Here is a 26,340-nt window from a genome sequence, read left to right as displayed (position 1 = left end):
CAGGGGGTGGGTCTGAGGCACCGTGGGGTGGATTTGGGGGGCCATGGGGTTGATTTGGGGGCTGTGGCGTGGGTTTGGGGGCCATGGGGTGGGTTTGGGGGCCGTGGGGCGCATTTGGGGTGCCGTGGGATGGATTTGGGGTGCCATGGGGTGGGTTTGGGGGCCGTGGGGTGGGTCTGAGGGGCCGTGGGGCGGATTTGGGGTGCCGTGGGGTGGATTTGGGGTGCCGTGGGGTGGATCTGGGGTGCCGTGGGGTGGATTTGGGGTGCCATGGGGTGGATCTGGGGGCCGTGGGGTGGATCTGGGGTGCCAGGGGCGGATTTGGGGTGCTGTGGTGTGGATCTGGGGTGCCGTGGGGCGGATTTGGGGTGCTGTGGGGCAGATTTGGGGTGCCGTGGGGCAGATTTGGGGTGCCAGGGGGGGTTTTGGGGTGCTGTGGTGTGGATCTGGGGTGCCGTGGGGTGGATTTGGGGTGCCAGGGGCGGATTTGGGGTGCTGTGGTGTGGATCTGGGGTGCCGTGGGGTGGATTTGGGGTGCCAGGGGCGGATTTGGGGTGCTGTGATGTGGATCTGGGGTGCCGTGGGGTGGATTTGGGGTGCTGGGGGTGGTTTTGGGGCGCTCAGGGGCAGAGCCAGGGGTGCCGCAGGCACTGGGCGGCCGTGGCGTGGATTTGGGGTGCCGTGGGGGGGTTTTGGGGTGCCAGGGGGGGTTTTGGGGTTCCGTGGGGCTCTCAGGGGCAGAGCCAGGGGTGCTGCAGGCACTGGGTGGCCGTAGCGCAGATTTGGGGTGCCAGGGGGGGTTTGGGGTGCCGTGGGGCAGATTTGGGGTGCCAGGGGGTGGTTTTGGGGCGCTCAGGGGCAGAGCCAGGGGTGCCGCAGGCACTGTGTGGCCGTGGCGCGGATTTGGGGTGCCGTGGGGCGGATTTGGGGTGCCGTGGGGGGGGTTTGGGGTGCCAGGGGGCAGATTTGGGGTGCCGGGGGGGGTTTTGGGGCGCTCAGGGGCAGAGCCAGGGGTGCCGCAGGCACTGGGTGGCCGTGGCGCGGATTTGGGGTGCCGTGGGGCAGATTTGGGGTGCCAGGGGGGGTTTTGGGGTGCCGTGGGGCAGATTTGGGGTGCCAGGGGGGGTTTTGGGGTGCCATGGGGCAGATTTGGGGTGCCAGGGGGGGTTTTGGGGTGCCAGGGGGGGGTTTTGGGGCGCTCAGGGGCAGAGCCAGGGGTGCCGCAGGCACTGTGCGGCCGTGGCGCGGATTTGGGGTGCCGTGGGGTGGGTTTGGGGTGCCGGGGGTGGTTTTGGGGTGCCATGGGGCAGATTTGGGGTGCCAGGGGGGGGTTTTGGGGCGCTCAGGGGCAGAGCCAGGGGTGCCGCAGGCACTGGGCGGCCGTGGCGCGCCGGGCGGGCTCGTAGGCCAGCATGGGCCGCAGGAAGCGGGCGAAGGCGGCGGCGGCGCCGCGCGGCCACTCGTATTTCTCCTGCAGCACCGCCCGCAGCCCCCACGGGCGCAGGTGGCGGATGTGCCGCAGCTCACCTGGCGGGGGGGGGGCGGGGACAGGTGAGCACAGGTGAGGGCGCATCCCCCCCCCCCCCTTGGGGCCCCCCCCCCCTCTGCCCCCCCCCCTTTCTCTTCAGTTCCAGTGGAGTCGGGGGGGAGACTGGGACCAGTTGGAGCCAGTGAGGGGGATACTGGGACTAGTTAGGGGCTACTAGGGGGGTGTAGGGGGATACTGGGACCAGTTAGAAGCTATTGAGGGGATCTAGGGGGATACTGGGACCAGTTAGAAGCTATTGAGGGGATCTAGGGGGATACTGGGACCAGTTAGAAGCTTTTAAGGGGGTGTAGGCGGATACTGGGACCAGTTAGAAGCTATTGAGGGAATCTAGGGGGATACTGGGACCAGTTAGAAGCTATTGAGGGGACCTAGGGGGATACTGGGACCAGTTAGAAGCTTTTAAGGGGGCGTACGGGGATACTGGGACCAGTTAGAAGCTATTGAGGGGATCTAGGGAGATACTGGGACCAGTTAGAAGCTATTGAAGGGATCTAGAGGGATATTGGGACCAGTTAGAAGCTATTGAGGGGATCTAGGGGGATACTGGGACCAGTTAGAAGTTATTGAAGGGATCTAGGGGGATACTGGGACCAGTTAGAAGTTATTGAAGGGATCTAGAGGGATACTGGAACCAGTTAGAAGCTATTGAGGGGATCTAGGGGGATACTGGGACCAGTTAGAAGTTATTGAAGGGATCTAGGGGGATACTGGGACCAGTTAGAAGTTATTGAAGGGATCTAGGGGGATACTGGGACCAGTTAGAAGCTATTGAGGGGATCTAGGGGGATACTGGGACCAGTTAGAAGTTCTTAAGGGGCCATAGGGGGATACTGGGACCAGTTAGAAGCTATTAAGGGGCCATAGGGGGATACTGGGACCAGTTAGAAGCTATTAAGGGGGTGTAGGGGGATACTGGGACCAGTTAGAAGCTTTTAAGGGGGCGTACGGGGATACTGGGACCAGTTAGAAGCTATTGAGGGGATCTAGGGAGATACTGGGACCAGTTAGAAGCTATTGAAGGGATCTAGAGGGATATTGGGACCAGTTAGAAGCTATTGAGGGGATCTAGGGGGATACTGGGACCAGTTAGAAGTTATTGAAGGGATCTAGGGGGATACTGGGACCAGTTAGAAGTTATTGAAGGGATCTAGAGGGATACTGGAACCAGTTAGAAGCTATTGAGGGGATCTAGGGGGATACTGGGACCAGTTAGAAGTTATTGAAGGGATCTAGGGGGATACTGGGACCAGTTAGAAGTTATTGAAGGGATCTAGGGGGATACTGGGACCAGTTAGAAGCTATTGAGGGGATCTAGGGGGATACTGGGACCAGTTAGAAGTTCTTAAGGGGCCATAGGGGGATACTGGGACCAGTTAGAAGCTATTAAGGGGCCATAGGGGGATACTGGGACCAGTTAGAAGCTATTAAGGGGGTGTAGGGGGATACTGGGACCAGTTAGAAGCTCTTAAGGGGCCATAGGGGGATAGTGGGACCAGTTAGAAGCTATTAAGGGGGTGTAGGGGGATACTGGGACCAGTTAGAAGCTATTGAGGGGATCTAGGGGGATACTGGGACCAGTTAGAAGTTATTGAAGGGATCTAGGGGGATACTGGAACCAGTTAGAAGCTATTGAGGGGATCTAGGGGGATACTGGGACCAGTTAGAAGCTATTGAGGGGATCTAGGGGGATACTGGGACCAGTTAGAAGCTTTTAAGGGGGTGTAGGCAGATACTGGGACCAGTTAGAAGCTATTGAGGGGATCTAGGGGGATACTGGGACCAGTTAGAAGCTATTGAGGGAATCTAGGGGGATACTGGGGTCAGTTAGAAGCTTTTAAGGGGACGTAGGGGGATACTGGGACCAGTTAGAAGCTATTGAGGGGATCTAGGGGGATACTGGGACCAGTTAGAAGCTCTTAAGGGGACGTAGAGGGATACTGGGACCAGTTAGAAGCTATTAAGGGGGCATAGGGGGATACTGGGACCAGTTAGAAGCTTTTAAGGGGGTGTACGCAGATACTGGGACCAGTTAGAAGCTATTGAGGGGATCTAGGGGGATACTGGGACCAGTTAGAAGCTGTTGAGGGGATCTAGAGGGATACTGAGACCAGTTAGAAGCTCTTAAGGGAGTGTAGAGGGATACTGGGACCAGTTAGAAGTTATTAAGGGGGTGTAGGGGGATACTGGGACCAGTTAGAAGCTACTGAAAAGATCTAACAGGATAATGGGAACAGTTACAGCCAGTGAGACACTAATGAGGGGTCTAGGGGGATACTGGGACCAGTGAGAGGGTACTGGGGGGGTATAGGGGGATACTGGGACCAGTGAGGGGGTATTGGGGGGGCGTAGGGGGATACTGGGACCAGTGAGGGGGTATTGGGGGGGTCCGGGCCCTGCTCCTCACCTCGGCGGTTGAAGAACTCCCTCGAGTAGCGCCCGCCCAGCGCCACGTGCCGGGGGATCTCGCCCAGCAGCTCGATCACGTGGGCCAGGTGGTCTGCGAGGGGGCGGGGCCACGTCAGGACACGCCCCCTCGTCCCATTCATCCCATCCTGGGTCACCACAGGCCACGCCCCCTTCATTGATAAAATTATGAGACCACGCCCCCTTCCATTGATAAAACTCCCAGGCCACGCCCCCTACCCTCGTCCCGGCTGTAATCCTCCCCCGAGTGGGGCTCGAACAGGTAGTCGCCGGTTGCCAGCTCGAAGGCCTGAGGGCAGAGGGCGGCCGTGGGTCACGCTGTGGGGCGCTGTGGGTCACGCTGTGGGGCTGTGGGTCACGCTATGGGGTGCCGGGGGGCTCTGTGGCTCCTGCCACGGGGAGCTGCGGGGCCACGGGGGTCAGTGTGGGGCTGTGGGGCCCTATGGGTCGCGCTATGGGGCCATGGGTCGCACTGTGGGCCTGTAGGGCTGTGCCGTGGGTCCCTATGGGTCACGCTATGGGGCTGTGGGTCGCGCTGTGGGCCTGTAGGGCCATGCTGTGGGTCCCTATGGGTTGCGCTATGGGGCCCTGGGTCCCTATGGGTCATGCTATGGGTCCGTGGGTTGCGCTGTGGGCCTGTAGGGCCGTGCCGTGGGTCCCTATGGGTCACGCTATGGGGCCGCGGGTCCCTATGGGTCGCGCTATGGGGCCGTGGGTCACACTGTGGGCCTGTAGGGCCGTGCCGTGGGTCCCTATGGGTCACGCTATGGGGCCGTGGGTCGCACTGTGGGCCTGTAGGGCCGTGCCGTGGGTCCCTATGGGTCACGCTATGGGGCTGTGGGTCCCTATGGGTCGCGCTATGGGGCCCTGGGTCACACTGTGGGCCTGTAGGGCTACGCCGTAGGTCCCTATGGGTCACACTATGGGGCCCTGGGTCCCTATGGGTTGCGCTATGGGGCTGTGGGTCACTATGGGTCACGCTATGGGTCTGTAGGGCCGCACCGTGGGTCACTATGGGTCACGATATGGGGCCGTGGGTCGCTCTGGGTTGCACTGTGGGTCCATAGGGCCGCACCATGGGTCCCTATGGGTTGCGCTATGGGTCCGTGGGTCGCACTGTGGGCCTGTAGGGCCGCACCATGGGTCCCTATGGGTTGCGCTATGGGTCCGTGGGTCACACTGTGGGCCTGTAGGGCCGTGCCGTGGGTCCCTATGGGTCACGCTATGGGGCTGTGGGTCGCACTGTGGGCCTGTAGGGCCGTGCTGTGGGTCCCTATGGGTCGCGCTATGGGGCTGTGGGTTGCTATGGGCCGCGCCGTGGGTCGCTGTGGGCCGCGCTATGGGGCCATGGGTCCCTATGGATCACGCTATGGGGCTGTGGGTCGCTATGGGGCCGTGGGTCCCTATGGGTCACGCTATGGGGCCGTGGGTTGCTATGGGCCGCGCCGTGGGTTGCTGTGGGTCACGCTGTGGGGCCGTGCTGTGGGTTGCCGTGGGTGGCGCCGTGGGTCCCTATGGGTCACGCTATGGGGCCGTGGGTCGCCGTGGGCCGCGCCGTGGGTCGCCGTGGGTCACGCTATGGGGCTGTAGGGCCGTGCCGTGGGTCCCTATGGGTCATGCTATGGGGCCCTGGATCCCTATGGGTCACGCTATGGGTCCGTAGGGCCGCACTGTGGGTCCCTATGGGTCGTGCTATGGGGCCCTGGGTCCCTATGGGTCACGCTATGGGGCTGTGGGTCCCTATGGGTCACGCTATGGGGCTGTGGATCCCTATGGGTTGCGCTGTGGGTCCCTATGGGTCACGCTGTGGGTCTGTAGGGCCGCGCCGTGGGTCCCTATGGGTCACGCTATGGGGCCGTGGGTCGCTATGGGGCCGTGGGTCCCTATGGGTCACGCTATGGGGCCGTGGGTCGCCGTGGGTGGCGGGGGGTCTCACCATGCAGGCCGTGCTCCAGATGTCGGCGGGGGGCCCGTAGCCGGCGCCCAGCAGCACCTCGAGCGCCCGGTACTGACGCGTCTGGATCGACTCCGTGAAGTGTCGGTGCTGGGGGGGGGGGGGCGCTGACCCACGGCTGCGCCCCCTGCCCCACACCCCCAGCCCCCCAAGTGCCCCCCAAGTGCCCCCCAAGTGCCCCCCCTGCCCCCCAAGTGCCCCCTCACCACCCAGCAGCCGTTGCCCAGGTCGGCGATCTTGACCCGCAGCCGTGGGGCGCAGCGAGGGTCCAGGGGGTTCTCCTGCCCCTCGTCCCCCACGGAACCTGGGGGGGGGGGGGGGGAGCAGGGGGGTCAGCAAAGGCCCCTCAGCCCCCCATTCCACCCCAACTGCTCCCCAACTCCCTCCTCAGCCCCCCCATTTGCCCCCCGACTCCCCCCTGACCCCCCAATTGCCCCCACTCCCCTCCTGATCCCCCCCAGTTGCTCCCAACTCCCCCCTGACCCCCCTAGTTGCCCCCTGACACCCCCTGATCACCCCATTTGCCCCCCAACTCCCTCCTGACCCCCCCATTTGCCCCCCAACTCCTCCCCGACCCCCCATTTGCCCCCCGACTCCCCCATGACCCCCCATTTGCCCCCAACTCCTCCCTGAACCCCCCAAATTACCCCAACACCCCCCTGACCCCCCATAGTTGCCCCCAACACCCTCCTCAGCCCCCCCAGTTGCCCCCTGACTCCCCCATTTGCCCCCCGACTCCCCCATGACCCCCCATTTGCCCCCTGACTCCCCCATGACCCCCCATTTGCCCCCCAACTCCCTCCTGACCCCCCCATTTGCCCCCCCAACACCCCCCTGACCCCCCATAGTTGTCCCCAACACCCTCCTCAGCCCCCCCAGTTGCCCCCTGACTCCCCCATTTGCCCCCCAACTCCCCCCTGACCCCCCCATTTGCCCCCCGCCTCCCCCCCCCGCACTCACCGAGGGTGCTGGGGGCGCCCCCCGAGCCCCCCGAGAGCAGGGAGCCCGAGGTGGGGGTGAGCAGGGAGTCGGAGGCCGAGCTGGGGCTGGGGGGGCGGCGCGGGGGGGCCCCCCCCGAGGCCGAGGAGCCCCCCGAGCGCAGGGTGTGAACCCCCGAGGAGGAGGCGCCGCTGGGGGGGCTGCTCGCGCCGGGGGGGTCGGGGGGCGGCTCCGCTGTGGGGGGGACACACACAAAAAGGCTGAGACCCCAACCCTGGGGACCCTCCTCTGCCCCACAGCATCACCCCCGGGGGACCCCAAAAATCACACACACCCCCCCGAGCCCAAAACCACCTCAGGGACCCCAAAAATGACCCCCCAGACGAAAAAAAATCACACTCAACCCCCTGTAGGATCCCCAAAATGACCCCCAGGACCAATTGCCCCCTGAGGGGACCCCCAACACCCCCTGGGGACCCCAAAATCCACCCCCAAGGACAGCAAAAGCAACCCCAGGGACCCCAAAACCATTCCAGAGGCACCAGAAATGACTCCTGGAACCCCAAAACAATCTGAGAGACCCCCAAATCCACGCCCAGGACTCCAAAAATACCTCCACGGACCCCCAGAAAGCACCCGAGGGACCCCAAAAATGACTCCTGGAACCCCAAATCCACACAAGGACCCCCAAACCCACCCCCAGGACTCCAGAACTACCTCCACGGACCCCAGAACAACCCAAGAGACCCCCAAAATGCCCCTCAGGACTCCAGAATGACCCCCAGGGAACCCAAAATCACCCCCAGAGACCCCAAAAATGACTCCTGGAACCCCAAATCCACACGAGGACCCCCAAACCCACGCCCAGGACTCCAGAACTACCTCCACAGACCCCAGAAAGCACCTAAGGGACCCCAAAAATGACTCCTGGAACCCCAAATCCACCCTCAGGACTCCAGAACTACCTCCACGGACCCCAAAACAACCCAAGAGACCCCCAAAATGCCCCTCAGGACTCCAGAATGACCCCCGGGGAACCCAAAATCACCCCCAGAGACCCCAAAAAGGATTCCTGGAACCCCAAATCCACACGAGGACCCCCAAACCCACCCCCAGGACGCCAAAACTACCTCCACAGACCCCCGGAAAGCACCCGAGGGACCCCAAAAATGACTCCTGGAACCCCAAATCCACACGAGGACCCCCAAACCCACCCCCAGAACTCCAGAACTACCTCCACAGACCCCCAGAAAGCACCTAAGGGACCCCAAAAATGACTCCTGGAACCCCAAATCCACACGAGGACCCCCAAATCCACCCCCAGGACTCCAGAACTACCTCCACGGACCCCAGAAAGGACCCGAGGGACCCCAAAATGCCCCTCAGGACTCCAGAATGACCCCCGGGGAACCCAAAATCACCCCCAGAGACCCCAAAAACGATTCCTGGAACCCCAAATCCACACAAGGACCCCCAAACCCACCCCCAGGACTCCAGAACTACCTCCACAGACCCCCAGAAAGCACCCAAGAGACCCCAAAAATGACTCCTGGAACCCCAAATCCACACGAGGACCCCCAAATCCACCCCCAAGACGCCAAAACTACCTCCACAGACCCCCAGAAAGCACCCAAGGGACCCCAAAAATGACTCCTGGAACCCCAAATCCACACGAGGACCCCCAAATCCACCCCCAGGACTCCAGAACTACCTCCACGGACCCCAAAACAACCCAAGAGACCCCCAAAATGCCCCTCAGGACTCCAGAATGACCCCTGGGGAACCCAAAATCACCCCCAGAGACCCCAAAAACGATTCCTGGAACCCCAAATCCACACAAGGACCCCCAAACCCACCCCCAGGACGCCAAAACTACCTCCACAGACCCCCGGAAAGCACCCGAGGGACCCCAAAAATGACTCCTGGAACCCCAAATCCACATGAGGACCCCCAAGTCCACACTCAGGACTCCAAAACTACCTCCACAGACCCCCAGAAAGCACCTAAGGGACCCCACAAATGACTCCTGGAACCCCAAATCCACACGAGGACCCCCAAACCCACCCCCAAGACGCCAAAACTACCTCCACAGACCCCCGGAAAGCACCCAAGGGACCCCAAAAATGACTCCTGGAACCCCAAATCCACACGAGGACCCCCAAATCCATCCCCAGGACTCCAGAAGTACCTCCACAGACCCCAGAAAGTACCCGAGGGACCCCAAAATGCCCCTCAGGACTCCAGAATGACCCCCGGGGAACCCAAAATCACCCCCAGACACCCCAAAAACGATTCCTGGAACCCCAAATCCACACGAGGACCCCCAAACCCACCCCCAAGACGCCAAAACTACCTCCACAGACCCCCGGAAAGCACCCGAGGGACCCCAAAAATGACTCCTGGAACCCCAAATCCACACGAGGACCCCCAAACCCACCCCCAGGACTCCAGAACTACCTCCACAGACCCCCAGAAAGCACCCAAGGGACCCCAAAAATGACTCCTGGAACCCCAAATCCACACGAGGACCCCCAAACCCACCCCCAGGACTCCAGAACTACCTCCACAGACCCCAGAAAGCACCCGAGGGACCCCAAAAATGACTCCTGGAACCCCAAATCCACACGAGGACCCCCAAACCCACCCCCAGGACTCCAGAACTACCTCCACAGACCCCCAGAAAGCACCCGAGGGACCCCAAAAATGACTCCTGGAACCCCAAATCCACACGAGGACCCCCAAACCCACCCCCAGGACTCCAGAACTACCTCCACAGACCCCCAGAAAGCACCCGAGGGACCCCAAAAATGACTCCTGGAACCCCAAATCCACACGAGGACCCCCAAACCCACCCCCAGGACTCCAGAACTACCTCCACGGACCCCAGAACAACCCAAGAGACCCCCAAAATGCCCCTCAGGACTCCAGAATGACCCCTGGGGAACCCAAAATCACCCCCAGAGACCCCAAAAAGGATTCCTGGAACCCCAAATCCACACGAGGACCCCCAAACCCACCCTCAGGACTCCAGAACTACCTCCACAGACCCCCAGAAAGCACCTAAGGGACCCCAAAAATGACTCCTGGAACCCCAAATCCACACGAGGACCCCCAAATCCACCCCCAGGACTCCAGAACTACCTCCACAGACCCCAGAAAGGACCCGAGGGACCCCAAAATGCCCCTCAGGACTCCAGAATGACCCCCAGGGACCCCAAATCCCCCCCCCGATCACCGACCGAGGCCGTCGGTGGCCCCTGAGGAGCCGCCGCTCTCGCTCTGCTGCTCCAGGTCCCGCAGGCGCTGGGCCAGGAGGCGGCTGTGTCGCCGCTGCCGCCGGCGTCGCTGGGCACGCGAGAGGCGCTCCTGGGGCGGAGACGCAGGCGTGCGAGGAGGCCCGGGGCGTGCGAGGAGGCCTGGGGCGTGCGAGGAGGCCCGGGGGTGCACGAGGAGGCTTGGAGGTGCACGAGGAGGCGTGCGAGGCCGGCCCACGCAGGCGAAGCCACACGCGCATGCGGTTAGGCCCGTGGCAACGGGCGTGCGAAGCACACGGAGCCGCAGGGGCGTGCGGAGGAAACACGAGGAGGAGGCGTCGAAGGGGAGAGGCGCAGAGTCACACGAGGGCGTGCGAGGAGCGTGCAAGGCCACACGGGCGTGCGAGGCCGCCCCCACTCACGGGGACGTCCTGGGGCGCGGAGATCACTGCGGGGAGAGAAGGAAGGAGGGGGGGTCTTAGGGGGTTGAGCCCCCTCCCCTCAACGCTGGGGGGTCCCGGGATTAGGGGGGGGTCGTCCGCGGGTACCTGCGCTTTTCGGGGGGCCGCCCCCCCGGGCCCAGCGCGCGGCCTGGGCTGCCAGCTGCCGCACGAAGGGGTCCCCGACGCACAGGAGGACGTTCTCGGGTTTGATGTCCGTGTGGATGATGTTGCACTTGGTGTGCAGGTAATCCAGCCCCTCCAGCACCTGCGCCGGAGCACCCCGGAGTCGAGGGGGGGGCTCCCCGAGACATGGGGGGCACCCCCACACCCCCTCGTGACACCCCATGTGGGGCACGGGGCCGTTTGGGGTCCCCACGTGGGTCCGAGGGGGATGTGGGGGGCTCTACGGGGGCCGTTTGGGGTCCCCATGTGGGTCAGGGGGGATTTGGGGGGCTCTAAGAGGGTGATTTGGGGTCCCCTTGTGGGTCAGGGGGGATTTGGGGGGCTCTAAGGGGGCCGTTTGGGGTCCCCATGTGGGTCAGGGGGGATTTGGGGGGCTCTAAGAGGGTGATTTGGGGTCCCCATGTGGGTCAGGGGGGATTTGGGGGGCTCTAAGAGGGTGATTTGGGGTCCCCATGTGGGTCAGGGGGGATTTGGGGAGCTCTAAGGGGGCGATTTGGGGTCCCCATGTGGGTCAGGGGGGATTTGGGGAGCTCTAAGGGGGTGATTTGGGGTCCCCATGTGGGTCAGGGGGGATTTGGGGGGCTCTAAGGGGGAGATTTGGGGTCCCCATGTGGGTCAGGGGCGATTTGGGGGGCTCTAAGGGGGCGATTTGGGGTCCCCATGTGGGTCAGGGGGGATTTGGGGGGCTCTAAGGGGGCCGTTTGGGGTCCTGGGGGCAATCGTGGGGTTTTGAGAGGGATGTTTAAGGAGAACGTGGGGGATTAGGGGGGTCCTGGTGGGACTGGGGGGTCCCCAGGGGTTTTGGGGGGCTCCTGGGGGGTCTCCCGGGGGTCCCGGCCCCCCCTTACCTGCCGCAAGATGCTCTTGACGCAGGGCAGGGGCAGCCCCTGGTAGTTGGATTTGATGATCCAGCGCAGGAGCTGGGGGCCCAGCACTTCCAGCACCATGCACACGTCTTGGGGGGGCGTCAAGGGGGAAAACGGACCCCTGGGACCCCCCCAGGATCCCCCGGAACACCCCAAAACCACCCCCATGGGGCTGGGGGCACGAGGATCACCCCCCAGCATCCCCTAGAACATCTCAAGATTTCCCTGGACCCTCCAGAACCCCCTCGGGAACATCCTGTGGGGCTCGAACCCTTAAGATCCCCCCTGAACCTCCAAGATCGCCCTGAATCCCCCCCCAAACCTTTGGGAGCCCCCCAGGACCCCCCAAATCCCCCCCCTCCAAGAATACGGACGCCGTTGACCCCCGAGACGCGGAAGTCGTCGATGAGCTGCACGATGTTCTCCCGCTTGGGGTCACTGGGGTCCGAGTCGCGGACCTGGGGGGGCGTGGGGGGTGTTACGGGGGGGCTTGGGGGGCTCTGGGGGGACCCCGGTTTTGGGGTGGGGGCGCCCACTCACGCATTTGAGCAGCTTGATCTCGTCCAGCGCCGTCTCCGTGTATTGGGGCGCGCTCTTCACCACCTTCAGCGCCACGAAGCGCTTCCGCCTGCGCGGGGTTGCCGTGTGCCGGAGGGGACCCCCAAAAACCCCCAACCCACCTCGAGGGGGGGGCCCCCAAAACCCCCATCCTGCCCCAAGAGATCTCCCCAAATCCCCAGCCCCTATTCTGCACGGAGGAGACCCCAAAACCACTTATTGTGCCCAGAGGGGCCCCTAAAAGCCCCTACTCCACCCTGAGTTGTAAAGGGGACCCTAAAACCACTTAACCTGCCCAGAGAGGACCCCCAAAACCACTCTCCTGCCTGGAGGGACCCCCCGATCTCACCTGGAGGAGCCCCAGGATTGCAGAGGGACCTCCCTAAGCTCCCTATCCCCTCCGGAGGTGCCCCAGGATTCCAGAGGGGCCCCAGGATTGCAGAGGGGGCCACCCCAAACCCCCAATTTGGGGTCCCCGCTCACCGCAGGTCCCAGCAGAGCCAGACGGTGGAGAAATGTCCCCATCCCAGCTTGCGCACGACGTGGTAGCGGCCGTTGAAGAGGTCCCCGATCCGCACGGGGTAATAGCCGCCTCGAGGGGAGCGGGGAGAAGGAAAAGGGGGAGCTCAGCCTGGCACCCCGATCCCCGGGCGCCGGCCGGGGCGCGCGGACACCCCACCTCTCACCTTGGCAATAGTCGCGGGGGTCCTCCTGCTCCCCCTCGTCCGAGCCCGGCAGCCCCTCGGGGAGCAGCGGCAGCGCAGCGGGGGGCTCGGGGGACGCGGCCTCTGGGGGGGTGGGAATCCTGGGGGGGGGAGGGCACAGCCGGGATGGAATCTCCATGTGGGGCTGGGGGAGCCCCCGAGGAATATTGGGGGGCAGGGGGATCTGGGGGGGCTCTAAAGAGGCCACTTGGGGTCCCCACGGGCGTCTGAGGGGCTCTAAGGGGGCCGTTCAGGGTCCTCACAGGGATTAGGGGGGGTCAGTGGGGGTTTGGGGTTCCCACAGGGGTCTGGGGGGCTCTAAGGGGGCCGTTCAGGGTCCTCACAGGGATTTGGGGGGGGTCAGTGGGGGTTTGGGGTTCCCACGGGGGTCTGGGGGGCTCTAAGGGGGCCGTTCAGGGTCCTCACAGGGATTTGGGGGGAGTCAGTGGGGGTTTGGGGTTCCCACGGGGGTCTGCGGGGCTCTAAGGGGGCCGTTCAGGGTCCTCACAGGGATTTGGGGGGGGTCAGTGGGGGTTTGGGGGGCCCATGGGGGTCTGGGGGGCTCTAAGGGGGCCGTTCAGGGTCCTCACAGGGATTTGGGGGGGGTCAGTGGGGGTTTGGGGTCCCCACGGGGGTCTGCGGGGCTCTAAGGGGGCCGTTCAGGGTCCTCACAGGGATTGGGGGGGGTCAGTGGGGGTTTGGGGGGCTCTAAGAGGGCTCTTCGGGGTCCTCACAGGGATTTGGGGGAGGCAGGGGGGATTTGAGGGGCTCTTTGGGGCCTCCATGTGGGTCTGGGGGTGTCGGGGGATTTGGGGGGCTCTAAGGGAGCTGTTTGGGGTCCCCATGTGGATTTGGGGGGCTTTGAGGGGGCCATTCGGGACCCCCACGTGGATATGGGGGGAGGGGGTGGCCAGAGGGATTTGAGGGATTCTAAGGGGGCCATTTGGGGTGCTTATGTGGATCTAGGGGTGTCAGGAAAGACCTGGCGGGGCTCTAAGGGCTCCATTTGGGGTCCCCGTGCGGACTGGGGGGAGGCCACAGGGTGGTCTCAGTGGGAGGATGACGGAGGAGCCCCCCCCAGAGCCCCTGTTATCACACACACAGTGACCCCCCTCAAATTTTGACTGAAGGGGATCGTGGAAGGACCCCCCCTCCCCCGAGTCTCCCTATCCTGCTCAGAGGGGACCCCCAAACCCCTCATGCTACCCACAGGGTCCCCCCCAAGCTCCCCTCTCCCACCCAGAGGGACCCCAGCATTCCAGAGGAATGAATTGGGGGGGGAGTTGATCCCAGAGGGGAGAGCTGGGAGCCCCCAGCGAGCCATCACCCCCCTAAAAATAGAAATGAACTCAGGGCACCAGGCACTGTGGGGTTAAAAATAGCCCCGAAAGGGGGGGGGGGGGGGCTGAGAATGTCCGTGTGTCCCCCAGAAAAGGGGCTCAGGGAGCAGGGAGACCCCCCAACCCACCCCCCAGCCCCGCTGCCCCCCCTCACCGCGGCGCCGGGGTCTGTTTTTTGTCCTTTCTGTGCTTTTTCTTCCTCTTGCCGCGATCTGGGAGGCGGGTGGAGGTCGGGGGGGGTTCCCGTGCCACAGGGACCCCGCGTTCCCCCCTGCTCCCAGGGCTGCGACCCCCGTATTTTTCATCGAAACATCACAAACCGCCCCAAAACCCCCTTCCTGCCCCAAAATGCACCCGTTTCTCCTCAAAACAACCCTCAAACCCCACTCTCGGGACCATTCCCCTGCTGCAGGACCCCACTTTTTCCTCACAATTCACCCCCCCCAGCCTTGGGACCTCCACTTTCCCCTCACAACTTGCCCCCCCAGCCCTGGGAACCCCACTTTCCCCTCAAAACCCCACCCCCCTGCCTTTTCCCCTCACAAACCCACCCAGGATCCCCCCCAAACCCACTTCTACCCCAAATCCACCTGTTTCTCCTCAAAAAAACCCCTCAAACCCCACTCTCGGGACCCCTCTAAATAAAGGGACCCCACTTTTTCCTCACAACTCACCCCCCGCCCCAAGATCCCCACTTTTCTCCCAACAAAACCCTCTCTCTCTCCAAAATTCACCTGTTTCTTCTCAATAAACCTCTCAAACCCTGCTCTTGGGACTCCTCTAAATAAAGGGACCTCACTTTCTCCTCACAAACCCCCCATGACTGCACAAAAACCCTTTCCACCCCCAAATTCACCTGTTTCTCCTCAAAAACCCCCTCAAGCCCTCGGGACACCCGCCCCCCAGTTACGGAAATCCACTTTCCCCTCACAATTCACACCCTCCAGCCCTGGGATCCCAACTTTTCCCCTCAAATCCCACCCCAAAACCACTTTATACCCCAAAATTCACACATTTCTCCTCACAAACCCCCTCAAACCTCACTTTTCGGACCCCTCAGAAGTTGTGGGACCCCACTTTCCTCTCACAACACCCTCACGACTCCCCAAAGCCACTTTATACCCCAAAATTCACACATTTCTCCTCAGAAACCCCCTCAAACCTCACTCTTGAGTCCCCTCACAAGTTGTGGGTCCCCACTTTTCCCTCACAACACCCTCAGGGCTCCCCAAAACCACTTTATACCCCAAAATTCACCCATTTCTCCTCACAAACCCCCTCAAACCCCGCTTTTGGGACCCCTCACAAGTTGTGGGTCCCCACTTTCCTCTCACAACACCCTCAGGGCTCCCCAAAACCACTTTATACCCCCAAATTCACACATTTCTCCTCAAAAACCCCCTCAAACCCCACTCTTGAGTCCCCTCCCAAGTTGTGGGTCCCCACTTTCCCCTCACAACACCCTCACGACTCCCCAAAACCACTTTATACCCCCAAATTCACACATTTCTCCTCACAACCCCCCTCAAACCCCACTCTTGAGTCCCCTCCCAAGTTGTGGGTCCCCACTTTCCCCTCACAACACCCTCACGACTCCCCAAAACCACTTTATACCCCAAAATTCACACATTTCTCCTCAAAAACCCCCTCAAACCCCACTCTTGAGTCCCCTCCCAAGTTGTGGGTCCCCACTTTCCCCTCACAACACCCTCAGGACTCCCCAAAACAACTTTATACCCCAAAATTCACCCGTTTCTCCTCACAAACCCCCTCAAACCCCACTTTTGGGACCCCTCACAAGCTGTGGGTCCCCACTTTCCCCTCACAACACCCTCAGGGCTCCCCAAAACCACTTTATACCCCAAAATTCACCCATTTCTCCTCAGAAACCCCCTCAAACCCCGCTTTTGGGACCCCCCCGAGCCGCGGGACCCCACTTTCCCCCTCACAACTCGCACCCCCCACCCCCTTTTCCCTCACCCCCCCCCCCCGTTTTCCCGCCCTCACCGCCCCTCGCCGCCGCCCCCCCCCCGCGCAGCTCCATGCCGCGCGCGCCCCGCTCTGCGCACGCGCCGCCCCCCCCCCCCCACATTGGGAAGGGCGGGAAAACCCGCTCAGCCAATGGGGGGCGCGCGGGGCTACGCGAGGCCCCGCCCCCTCGGTGGGCGGGAAACCCGCTCAGCCAATGGGAACGCGCGGAAGGAGGTGCGGCCACGCCCCCCGACAGGTGGAAGGGGCGGGAAACCCCGCAGCCAATGGGAACGCGCGGAACCGGCTCTGGCCACGCCCCCTCGTCCCGTACGCGCCGCGCAGGTCCTAGCGCCCGCTCCCGTCCGCCTTGTGCCCCCCCAAACCCCCAAAAAGGGGGTTTAACCCCCCCCCCAAAGGGGAGGGAGCCCCAAACACCGTGGAAAGAAGCAGGAACCCCTCCCACAGAGCGCAGTCTCCCCAAAAAGGGGGCTAGGGGCTCCCTAAAAGAAAGGAGAACCCCAAAAATGGGGGGGGTGGTCCTCAAAAGGGATGGGGGGACCCTAAAAAGGGCTGGGGAAGGAGGAAAAGGGGGGAAAAGGGGTGCAATGAGCCCCCCCCCCACCATGAAGAGACAGGGTCGGGGGGGGCTGCTGGGCATCAGTTTAATAATGGGGTGCAAGGGGGTGGTTGGGGGGGGGGGGGCAGCACCCCCAGCCCCACCACGCACCCCCCCCCCCCACCCTGGGGTGCTGGGGAGAGGGGGGGTGAGGGTGCCCAGGGGAGGGGGGGGGGGGCATAAAGGAGGAGGACCCCCCCCATCCACCTCCCCAGGTCAGCAAAATCCCATTGGGAATGAAAGGGGAGACCCCTCAAAAAATAGGAGCCCCCCCAAATCCCAACCACCCCCCCCCACCTCCAAATCCCCCCCCCAAATTATGAAGGGGGGGGGCTGCTTCTTCTCACCCCCCCCCCCCCTCTAATTATGGAGGGGGGGGCTGTGTGTCCCCCCCCCCTCAAAACCAGCCGAGGCTCGTCCCGCGGCGTCCAGCGCTGAGTCCGGAAGCGGGGAGACGAATGGAGGGGGTGGTGGTGGTGGGGGGGGGGTCTCCCCCAAAATAAAACACTTTCTTCCCCCCCAAAAATGCACCTAAAGGTCCCTTGTGGGGTTGGGGGGTCCGGGGGGGGGCGCAGTCCGGGGGTTCAATATCAACTCTTGTCGGTCGGGGGGTCTCTGTGGCGGGAGGTCTTCATGGTCTCCAGGTATTCCTGCTGCGACACGGCCAGCACCGACGCCAGGATCTCGTCGTCCTCCCAGTCGTTCAGGCCTAAAAAGGGGGGGACACCCCAAAAGTTGAGGGGGGGAACCCCAGACGTTGAGGGAGGGAGCCCAAAAGATGAGGGAAAAACCCCAAAAGTTGAGGGAGAAACCCCAAAAGTTGAGGGAAAACCCTCAAAAGTTGAAGGGAGAACCCCAAAAGTTGAGGGAGAAACCCCAAAAGTTGAGGGAGAAACCCCCAAAACATGAGGGAGAAACCCTCAAAAGTTGAAGGGAGAACCCCAAAAGTTGAGGGAGAAACCCCAAAACCTGAGGGAGAAACCCCAAAACCTGAGGGAGAAACTTCAAAACCTGAGGGAGAAACCCCAAAACCTGAGGGAGAAACCCCAAAAGTTGAGGGAGAAACCCCAAAACCTGAGGGAGAAACCCCAAAAGTTGAAGGGAGAACCCCAAAAGTTGAGGGAGAAACTTCAAAACTTGAGGGGGGAACCCCAAAAGATGAGAGAGGAACCCCAAATGATGAGGAAGAAACCCCAAAAGTTGAGGGGTGAACCTCAAAAATTGAAGGGAGAACCCCAAAAGTTGAGGGAAGAACCTCAAAAATTGAGGGAAAAACTTCAAAAGTTGAGGGGGGAACCCCAAAAGTTGAGGGAGAAACCCTAAAAGATGAGGGAGAAGCTTCAAAAGTTGAGGGAGAAACCCCCAAAAATGAGAAAGAAACCCGAAAACTTGAGGGAGAACCCCCAAAACTTGAGAGAGAACCCCCAAAACTTGAGGGGAGAACCCCCAAAACTGAAATATGAACCCCAAAAGCTCAAAAGGAAAATTCAAAAATGGAGATAAACATTGGGGTGTCCCCCCCACTCCCCCAGAAGGGTTTTGGGGTCCCTCCTCCTTTCACCAGTTAAAATTTTGGGATCCCCGCCAAGGAAAGGTTTTGCTCCCCCCCCCCCCCCAACTGAAACTTCTAGATTTGGGGGTTCCTTCTCCAAAATGAAGAATCTGCTCCCCCCAAAATGAAAATTTTGGGTTCCAGCCCCCTCCAACCCCTCAATAACACCCCCAAATCCCTCCCAGGACCCCCCAGACACCCCCAAATCCCTCCCAGACCCCCCCAAACCCCCCCAGACACCCCAAAATCCCCCTGACCGAAGGCGGTGGGCGACATCTGCTGCATCAGGGCCCGGCACTCCAGCGCGGGGTACAGCGACACCAAGGGGGGGGTGGCCCGGCCCCCCCCTGCTCCCAGTTGGCTACTGGTCCCTGTTGGGGGGGGGGGGAGGAATGAAAATTGGGGAGGGGCACCCCAATAACCCCCCCCTTGCCCCTAAACCCCACAGACAGCTCCTCACACACCAGTTAGCTACTGGTGCCGTGAGTTGTGGGGGAATGAGAGCATCGGGGGGACCCCCCCACACCCCACAGCGCCCAGTTTGGGGGCCCAGCACCCCACAGCTCCCAGACTGAGCCCCCCAGCACCCCATAGCTCCCAGTCTGAGCCCCCCCAGCACCCCATAGCCCCCTCCCAGCACCCCACAGCTCCCAGTCTGAGACCCCAGTACTCCATAACCCCCTCCCAGCACCCCATAGCTCCCAGTCTGAGCCCCCAGTACCCCATAGCTCCCAGTCTGAGCCCCCCAGCACCCCATAGCCCCCTCCCAGCACCCCACAGCCCCCTCCCAGCACCCCATAGCTCCCAGTCTGAGCCCCCCAGCACCCCACAGCCCCCTCCCAGCACCCCATAGCTCCCAGTCTGAGCCCCCCCAGTACCCCATAGCCCCCCCAGCACCCCATAGCTCCCAGTCTGAGCCCCCCAGCACCCCATAGCCCCCTCCCAGCACCCCAAAGCTCCCAGTCTGAGCCCCCCAGTACCCCATAGCCCCCTCCCAGCACCCCACAGCTCCCAGTCTGAGCCCCCCAGTACCCCATAGCCCCCTCCCAGCACCCCATAGCTCCCAGTCTGAACCCCCCAGCACCCCATAACCCCCTCCCAGCACCCCCCAGCTCCCACCCTGAGCCCCCCCCCAGTTGCACCCACCTGGGGCGCAGGGCGAGGGGGGTTTTCCAGGCGGGGGGGCTCCGGGCGAGGGGGGTTTGGGGCCGGGGGTGTCGGGGTGCAGCCCGGGGTGCTCAGGGGAGGGGGCGGCGCTGCGGGGTCTCGGGGAGCGTCCGCTCCACTCCTCGAGGCCGCTGGCGGCTGCTGCCGTCGCCGAGCTGCACGTGGCGCTGGCCTTGCGGGGCTGGGGGGACAGCGGGGGTCACACTGGGGGGGGGGACGGGGGGACAGCGAGGGTCTGGGGGGGGGGGGGACAGCGAGGGTCCGGGGGGGCTCACCTGTCGCGCCTGCTTCTCCTGGTCGCGCAGCCACTGCAGGTAGGACTCGCGAGCCACCTGCTCCTCGATGGCCTCGTTGGTCGCCTCCCAGTCGGTGGCGCGTTTCTTGTCCTCCAGCATCTGCTGCTCGATCCACGACTCCTCCGACGTCTTGATGGCGCTTTTCATCAGAGACTGTTCCGCCAGCTGGGGGGGGGGGGGACAGGACAGGGAGGGGGGGTCAGGGGATGGGCCCCCCAAAAGCCACAACCCACCCCAGGGGGCTCCAACCAACCCCAGCACTGGGAATGGGACTGGGAGGCACTGGGAATGGGACTGGGGGGGGACAGGGGATGGACCCCCCAAAAGCCACAACCCCCCCCAGGGGGCTCCAACCAACCCCAGCACTGGGAATGGGACTGGGAGGCACTGGGAATGGGACTAGGGGGGTCAGGGGATGGACCCCCGAAAGCCACAACCCCCCCTGGGGGGCTCCAACCAACCCCAGCACTGGGAATGGGACTGGGGGGCACTGGGAGGCACTGGGAATGGGACTAGAGGGAGTCAGGGGATGGACCCCCAAAAGCCACAACCCCCTAGGGGGCTCCAACCAACCCCAGCACTGGGAATGGGACTGGAAGGCACTGGGAATGGGGCTGGGGTGCGGGGGGGGGCACTGGGAATGGGACTGGGGGGGGACAGGGGATGGACCCCCCAAAAGCCACAACCCACCCCCCCGGGGGGCTCCAACCAACCCCAGCACTGGGAATGGAACTGGGAGGCACTGGGGGGCACTGGGAATGGGACTGGGGTGGGGGGTACTGGGAATGGGACTAGGGGGGTCAGGGGATGGATCCCCCGAAAGCCACAACCCCCCCCAGGGGGCTCCAACCAACCCCAGTACTGGGAATGGGACTGGGGGGGCACTGGGGGGCACTGGGAGGCACTGGGAATGGGACTAGGGGGGTCAGGGGATGGATCCCCCGAAAGCCACGACCCCCCCGGGGGGCTCCAACCAAGCCCAGTACTGGGAATGGGACTGGGGGGGCACTGGGGGGCACTGGGAGGCACTGGGAATGGGACTGGGGTGGGGGGTACTGGGAATGGGACTAGGGGGGGTCAGGGGATGGGCCCCCCCGAAACCCACAACCCCCCCTGGGGGGCTCCAACCAACCCCAGCACTGGGAATGGGACTGGGGGGGCACTGGGGGGCACTGGGAATGGGACTGGGGTGGGGGGGGCACTGGGAACGGGGATACTGGGAAGGTACTGGAAAGCACTGGGAAGCCCGGGAAGGACTGGGACAGGCTGCTGGGGTCCCCCCCCCCCCGCCTCTGCTCCACAGAAGGGGGGTCCCGTCCGCACTGACCCCCGGTTTGAAGGAGGGGAGCCCCAGCCCCACGCCGATGGTGGCCTTGTTGGGGTTGACGACCGAGTTGTAGTGGATGTTGCGGTGGTAGCTGACGCGGATGGGCTCGTCCTCGTGGTGCTGGATCCCGTGGAACGTGTTGATGGGCTCTGGGAGGGGGCAAATGTCAGCTCGGGGACCCCAAAACCGACACCAGGAACCCCAAAACTCGGCTGGGAGCCCAAAAACTGAGCCTGGGAACTCAGGGATCTCATGGAACGGAGCAGACGGTGGCTCCGAGACCCCGAAACGGAGCCCGGCACCTCAAAAAGCTGCCCAGACAGCACCCAGGCACCCACAAGGACCTCTTGGACACCCCACAACACGCAAAGAGCCCCCCAAAACCGCACCCAGGGGTCCCCCCACATCCGAGGAGCCCCCAGAGACACCCCCAGCGCCAGCGTCCTGCTGGGAAACCTCAACGGGTTGGTTCTACATCTCCGTCTGGAGACCCTTCCTCGTTTTGGGGGGCTCCCCGAACATCTTGAGGGCCTCGTTCCCACCTCAAAAACCTTGTTCCCACCCCAGGGACCCCCTCCCCACCTCAAGGACACCCTCCCCAGCCCAGGGACCCCCTCCCCACCCCAGGGACGCACCAGTGCCATACTGGTAGACCTCAACGGGTTGGTTCTACATCTCCATCTGGAGACCCTTCCTCATTTTGGGGGCCCCCCAATCATCTTGAGGGCCTCGTTCCCACCTCAAAAACCTTGTTCCCACCTCAGAGACCCCCTCCCCACCCCAGAGACCCCGGCCCCGGGGACGCACCAGTGCCGTACTGGTAGACCTCGACGGGGCGGTTGTACATCTCGGCCATGGCCTGCATCTCGATGTGGTTCCCGTGGCACGTGCTCTTGCGCTTGCGGTTGATGTAGGTGGTGAAATCCTCCGTCACGTAGTTGGAGAAGTAGTCGGCGTTCTTCATCTGGAAAACGTGGCGGGGGACGCGTTGGAGGACCCCGAGGGGCATCAGGAGACAGCGAGAAGGTCGGGAGACGACGGGGGATGTCGGGGGAAGATCAGGAATATCAAGAATGTTGAGGGACGCGAAGAAGATCGAGAACGTTGGGGAACATCAAGAAGGTTTGGGGAGCACCAAGAATGTTTGAGAATGTCAGGAACATCAAAGGTGTTTGGGGAGATCAAGAAGATCAAGAACGTTTGAGGAACGTTGGAGGAACCTCAAGAATGTTGGGGAACCTCAAGAACGTTAGAACAGCAGGAGATAGTGGGAGCACCATGAATATTGGGGACAGCGGGAATGTTGGGGGGCACCAAGTGTCAAGAAAGAACATCAGGAGACATCAAGGAGCAAAAATGAACGTTGGAGATGCTCCAAACGTTAAGAAACACTCGGGATGTTGAGAAATGTTGAAGGTTTTAAGGTTGTCGGGAACACCAAGGAAGGTTGGAGACGTTAGAGGACATCGAGGAGCGTTGGAGGAGACGGGAAAGGCTGGAGAACGTTGGGGACACTGGGGGACGTTGAAGAACTCGGGGGACACCAAGAAACGTTGATGGGAACGTTGGGGATGAAGAGAAACGTTGAAGATGTCTGGGAACACCAGGGATGTTGGGAATAGTCCCCTCCCAGGAGCTCCTGGTGGCCCCCAGTCCCCTCCAAGTGCTTCCTCGCACCCCCCGTTCCCTTCCCAGTGCTCCCAGTCCCCTCCCAGTGGCTCCCAGTCCCCTCCCAGTGGCCCCCAGTCCCCTCCCAGTGGCCCCCAGTCCCCTCCCAGTGGCTCACCAGGTAGTCCATGCAGTGTTTCCTCACCACCTCGTGCATGTCCTGGTCTCCGTACACCTGATCGGCTGTCGAGGGGGGGGTTGGAGGGGGGGGTCAGCCCCCAGGTGACAATTCTGGGGGGCTCTGGGGCTGGGGGGGTCCTGGAGGTGGGACTGGGAGCCACTGGGAATCACTGGGAGGGGACTGGGGAGAGTTTGCCTGCACTTGAGGGGCACAAGGGGGAACCTGGATCCATTGGGGGGGCCCTGGGGGGGTCCTGGATCCACTGGGGGGGGTCCTGGATCTACTGGGGGGGGTCCTGGATCCACTGGGGGTGGATCTGGGGGGGGCCTGGATCTATGGGGGAGTCCGTGGGGGGTCCTGGATCTATGGGGGGGTCCTGGATCTATTGGGGGGGGGGGTCTGGGAGGGTCCTGGATCCATTTTGGGGGGGGTCTGGGGGGGTCCTGAATGCACTTGGGGGCACAGGGGGTCCTGGGGGGGGTCTGGGGGGTCCTGGATCCATTGGGGGGGGCGTCTGGGGGGGTCCTGGATCCATTGAGGGGGGGTCTGGGGGGGGTCCTGGATGCCCTTAGGGCACACAGGGGGTCCTGGGGGGGGTCTGGGGGGGTCCTGGATCCATTGGGGGGGGTCTGGGGGGTCCTGGATCCATTGAGGGGGGGTCTGGGGGGGTCCTGGATCCATTGAGGGGGGGTCTGGGGGGGTCCTGGATGCACTTGGGGTGCACAGGGGGTCCTGGGGGGGTCTGGGGGGGTCCTGGATCCATTGGGGGGGGGGACTGGGGGGGTCCTGGATCTATGGGGGGATCTGGGGGGGTCCTGGATCTATGGGGAGATCTGGGGGGGTCCTGGATCCATTGAGGGGGGGTCTGGGGGGGGTCCTGGATGCACTTGGGGGGCACAGGGGGTCCTGGGGGGGGGTCCTGGATCTATGGGGGGGGGTCTGGGGGGGTCCTGGATGCCCTTGGGGCGCACAGGGGGTCCAGGGGAGGCCCTGGATGCACTTGGGGGGCACAGGGGGTCCTGGGGGGGGTCTGGGGGGGCCCTGGGGGATGTGGGGGGGCCCGGGGGGGCCTCACCGACGGCGCGGAAGAGGCAGGCGCCGTCCTCCTTCATGCGTTTGATGATAAAACCTTTCTTCTCGCGCAGCGCCTTCTCGAACCGGTGCTCCTGCTGGAGACGCCCCCATGGGGACACGGGGGGACCCTCAGCGCCCCCCCCCCCCCCCCAGGGACCCCCGGGGACCCCCAAAGCCCAGCCCAAAGCCCAGGGGCCCCCCGAGAGCCCAGTCCCAGTGTCCCTCACCCCCCCTCCCAGTCCTCCCAGTGCCCCCACCCACTCCCCAGGGCTCCCAGTGCCCCCCAGGCCCCTTCCCAGTCCTCCCAGTGACCCCAACGCTGCTACAGTGCCCCCCAGCACTGCTCCCAGTGCCCCCCAGCTCCCTCCCCAGTGCTCCCAGCCCCTCCCCAGTGCCCGCCAATCCCCTTCCCAGTCCTCCCAGTGACTCCCAGCACTGCTCCACGGACCCCATCCCCCTCCCAGTGCCCCCCAGTCCCTCCCAGTGCCCTTCCCAGCACTCCCAGTGCTGCCAGCCCCCTTCCCAGTGCTCCCAGTCCCTCCCAGTGCCCCCCAGTCGCTCCCAGTGCCCCTCAGCCCCCTTCCCAGTGCTCCCAGTCCCTCCCAGTGCCATTCCCAGAACTCCCAGTGCCGCCAGCCCCCTTCCCAGTGCTCCCAGTCCCCCCCAGTCGCTCCCAGCGCCCCTCAGCCCCCTCCCCAGTGCCCCCCAGTCCCTCCCAGCGACCCCAGTTGCTCCCAGTCCCCCCCAGACCCCTCCCCAGCGCCCCCCAGACCCCTCCCCCATGCTTCCAGTGCCCCCCAGTCCCTCCCAGTGCCCCCCAGTCCCTCCCAGTGCCCCCCAGCCGCTCCCCAGCACTCCCAGTCCCTCCCAGTGCCCCCCAGCCCCCTCCCCAGTGCTCCCAGACTCTTCCAGTGCCCCCCAGTCCCCCCCAGCCGCCTCCCCAGCGCTCTCAGCACCCCCCAGCCCCCTCACAGCGCTCCCAGTGCCCCCAGGCCCTCCCAGCGCCCCCCAGCCCCCTCCCCAGCGCTCCCAGCGCCCCCCAGTGCCCCCTAGTCCCCTCCCCAGCGCTCCCAGTCCCCCCCAGCCCCCTCCCCAGCGCTCCCAGTGCCCCCTAGTCCCCTCCCCAGCACTCCCAGTCCCTCCCAGTCCCCCCAGCCCCCTCCCCAGCGCTCCCAGTGCCCCCCAGTCCCTCCCAGTGCCCCCAGTCCCTCCCAGCGCCCCCCCCCGCACCTGCTCCGCGGCGGCCGGGTCGAGCTCGGCCCTGCCGGCCTCGTACTCGTCTTCGCTGTTGCAGCCGCCGCCGGGCTCGTCCCTGCCGGGGCTGCTGCCGGTGCCGAGCCCGAGCCCCACGGCGATGGCCCCGGGCCCCCCCGCTCCGCCGGGGCCTCCGCTCGGCCCGGCCCCGCCCCGCCGCCGCCTCTTGCTGTGCCCGGGGCCGCCGACCCCCCCGCCTCCCCCTCCCCCCCCCCCACCGCCGCCGCCGCCCCCCCCGCCGGGCCCCCGCGGCTCCGCCAGCCCCAGCGCCGCGGCCTCCAGCCCCAGAAGGGCCGCGGCGGCCTCGCCGCCCCCCGCGCCGGGGCCGCCGGGGCCTTGCGGGGGCGGGGAGCCGGCGGGGGGCAGCCCGGGCCAGCCCCGCAGCGGCGGCGGCGGCGACGCGCGGGGCCGGGGCCCCCCGGGGCCGGGGGGGCCTACGGGGTCCCCGCCGGGGCCTCCCCGCTCGGAGCCGGGGTCGGAGCCGCGCTCGGAGCCGGCGTCCGGCCCGGAGTCGGCGTCCCCGTCGGGCGCCGGGACCGGTTTCTTCTTCGGGAGGATCGTCATGGCGGGGGGAGCATGGAGGGCGGCGGCGGAGGGAGCCGCGAGGGGAGCGGGGGCCGCGGGGCCCGTGTCAACATCAACAGCGGCGACCCCCGACCCCGCCGCGCCGCTTCCGCCTCCCGGGGCCGCGCGCGCCCATTGGCGGCAGCGCCCGGCGCCGCCACGCCATTGGCGGGAACCCGCACCGGAAGTCCCGCCCCGCGCGAGGACATTCCCCCCCCCCCCCCCCCCCCCCGAGCGCGCGCGGACGGCGGGAGGCGGGACCGGCGTCGCCACGGAGACGGCGCGGCCGCGCGCGGATTGGGCGGGAACGAGGGGGGGGGTGGGCGGGGCTTAAAGCGAGCGGCGCGCTGATTGGGTCACGCAGGGAAGGGGGGGCGTGGCCTGAGGGGAGCGCGCGCTCATTGGGTCACGCGGGGAGGGGGCGTGGCTTGAGGAGAGCGAGATGATTGACAGCGCGGAGGGGGCGTGGCCTCAAGCGGAGGGCGCGCTGATTGGGTCCCGCAGGGAGGGGGCGTG

General features: G+C 64.4%; 2 protein-coding genes across 4 annotated transcripts; both read right to left on the bottom strand.

The window, feature by feature from the left end:
- Positions 1 to 794: 794 nt before the first annotated feature.
- On the bottom strand, positions 795 to 16,273 carry SRPK3 (SRSF protein kinase 3). Of its 2 annotated transcripts, XM_069882724.1 has the most exons (16): positions 16,222 to 16,273; positions 14,369 to 14,426; positions 12,857 to 12,975; positions 12,654 to 12,762; positions 12,153 to 12,240; positions 11,983 to 12,070; positions 11,595 to 11,701; positions 10,669 to 10,828; positions 10,543 to 10,568; positions 10,106 to 10,232; positions 6,888 to 7,100; positions 6,134 to 6,231; positions 5,910 to 6,017; positions 4,193 to 4,262; positions 3,954 to 4,046; positions 795 to 1,527 (listed from the first exon to the last, which is right to left on the bottom strand). In XM_069882724.1, exons 1-16 carry the CDS (start codon positions 16,256 to 16,258, stop codon positions 1,343 to 1,345), a joined length of 1,686 nt encoding a protein of 561 aa, XP_069738825.1. In that variant the 5' UTR covers positions 16,259 to 16,273; the 3' UTR covers positions 795 to 1,342. The 2 variants fall into 2 exon arrangements, 1 of the variants encoding a protein (XP_069738825.1); XR_011339649.1 differs by lacking the exon at positions 4,193 to 4,262 and having other exon boundaries at positions 1,390 to 1,527.
- A 557-nt stretch (positions 16,274 to 16,830) lies between these two features.
- OTUD5 (OTU deubiquitinase 5) lies at positions 16,831 to 25,950 on the bottom strand. 2 transcript variants are annotated; one of them, XM_069882717.1, is made up of 9 exons: positions 25,237 to 25,950; positions 24,008 to 24,101; positions 22,930 to 22,994; positions 21,951 to 22,107; positions 21,144 to 21,292; positions 19,796 to 19,981; positions 19,500 to 19,701; positions 18,611 to 18,724; positions 16,831 to 17,510 (listed from the first exon to the last, which is right to left on the bottom strand). In XM_069882717.1, the coding sequence occupies exons 1-9, from the start codon at positions 25,822 to 25,824 to the stop codon at positions 17,392 to 17,394; spliced, it is 1,674 nt and encodes a 557-aa protein (XP_069738818.1). In that variant the 5' UTR covers positions 25,825 to 25,950; the 3' UTR covers positions 16,831 to 17,391. The 2 variants fall into 2 exon arrangements, with proteins under 2 accessions (XP_069738818.1, XP_069738819.1); XM_069882718.1 differs by having other exon boundaries at positions 24,008 to 24,098; positions 25,237 to 25,370.
- Positions 25,951 to 26,340: the final 390 nt, after the last annotated feature.

Source organism: Phaenicophaeus curvirostris, unplaced genomic scaffold, assembly GCF_032191515.1.
Source record: "Phaenicophaeus curvirostris isolate KB17595 unplaced genomic scaffold, BPBGC_Pcur_1.0 scaffold_299, whole genome shotgun sequence".
NCBI classification, from domain to species: Eukaryota; Metazoa; Chordata; class Aves; order Cuculiformes; family Cuculidae; genus Phaenicophaeus; species Phaenicophaeus curvirostris.
Note: the sequence above shows the minus strand (reverse complement) of the source record. Positions and strands in the feature narration are given on the sequence as shown.

Excerpts from the sequence above, each read along its gene's own strand:
- SRPK3 (XM_069882724.1), bottom strand. The coding sequence starts at position 16,258 with ATGGAGCTGCGCGGGGGGGGGGCGGCGGCGAGGGGCG. Across the intron at positions 12,976-14,368 it reads AAACAGACCCCGGCGCCGCG|GATTCCCACCCCCCCAGAGG; the intron begins GTGAGGGGGGGC and ends TCCCCCCCCCAG. Across the intron at positions 10,569-10,668 it reads CGGCCCCCCGAAAAGCGCAG|TGATCTCCGCGCCCCAGGAC; the intron begins GTACCCGCGGAC and ends CTCTCCCCGCAG.
- OTUD5 (XM_069882717.1), bottom strand. The coding sequence starts at position 25,824 with ATGACGATCCTCCCGAAGAAGAAACCGGTCCCGGCGCCCGACGGGGAC. Across the intron at positions 24,102-25,236 it reads ACCCGGCCGCCGCGGAGCAG|CAGGAGCACCGGTTCGAGAA; the intron begins GTGCGGGGGGGG and ends GGGCGTCTCCAG. Across the intron at positions 17,511-18,610 it reads GATGTCGCCCACCGCCTTCG|GCCTGAACGACTGGGAGGAC; the intron begins GTCAGGGGGATT and ends CCCCCTTTTTAG.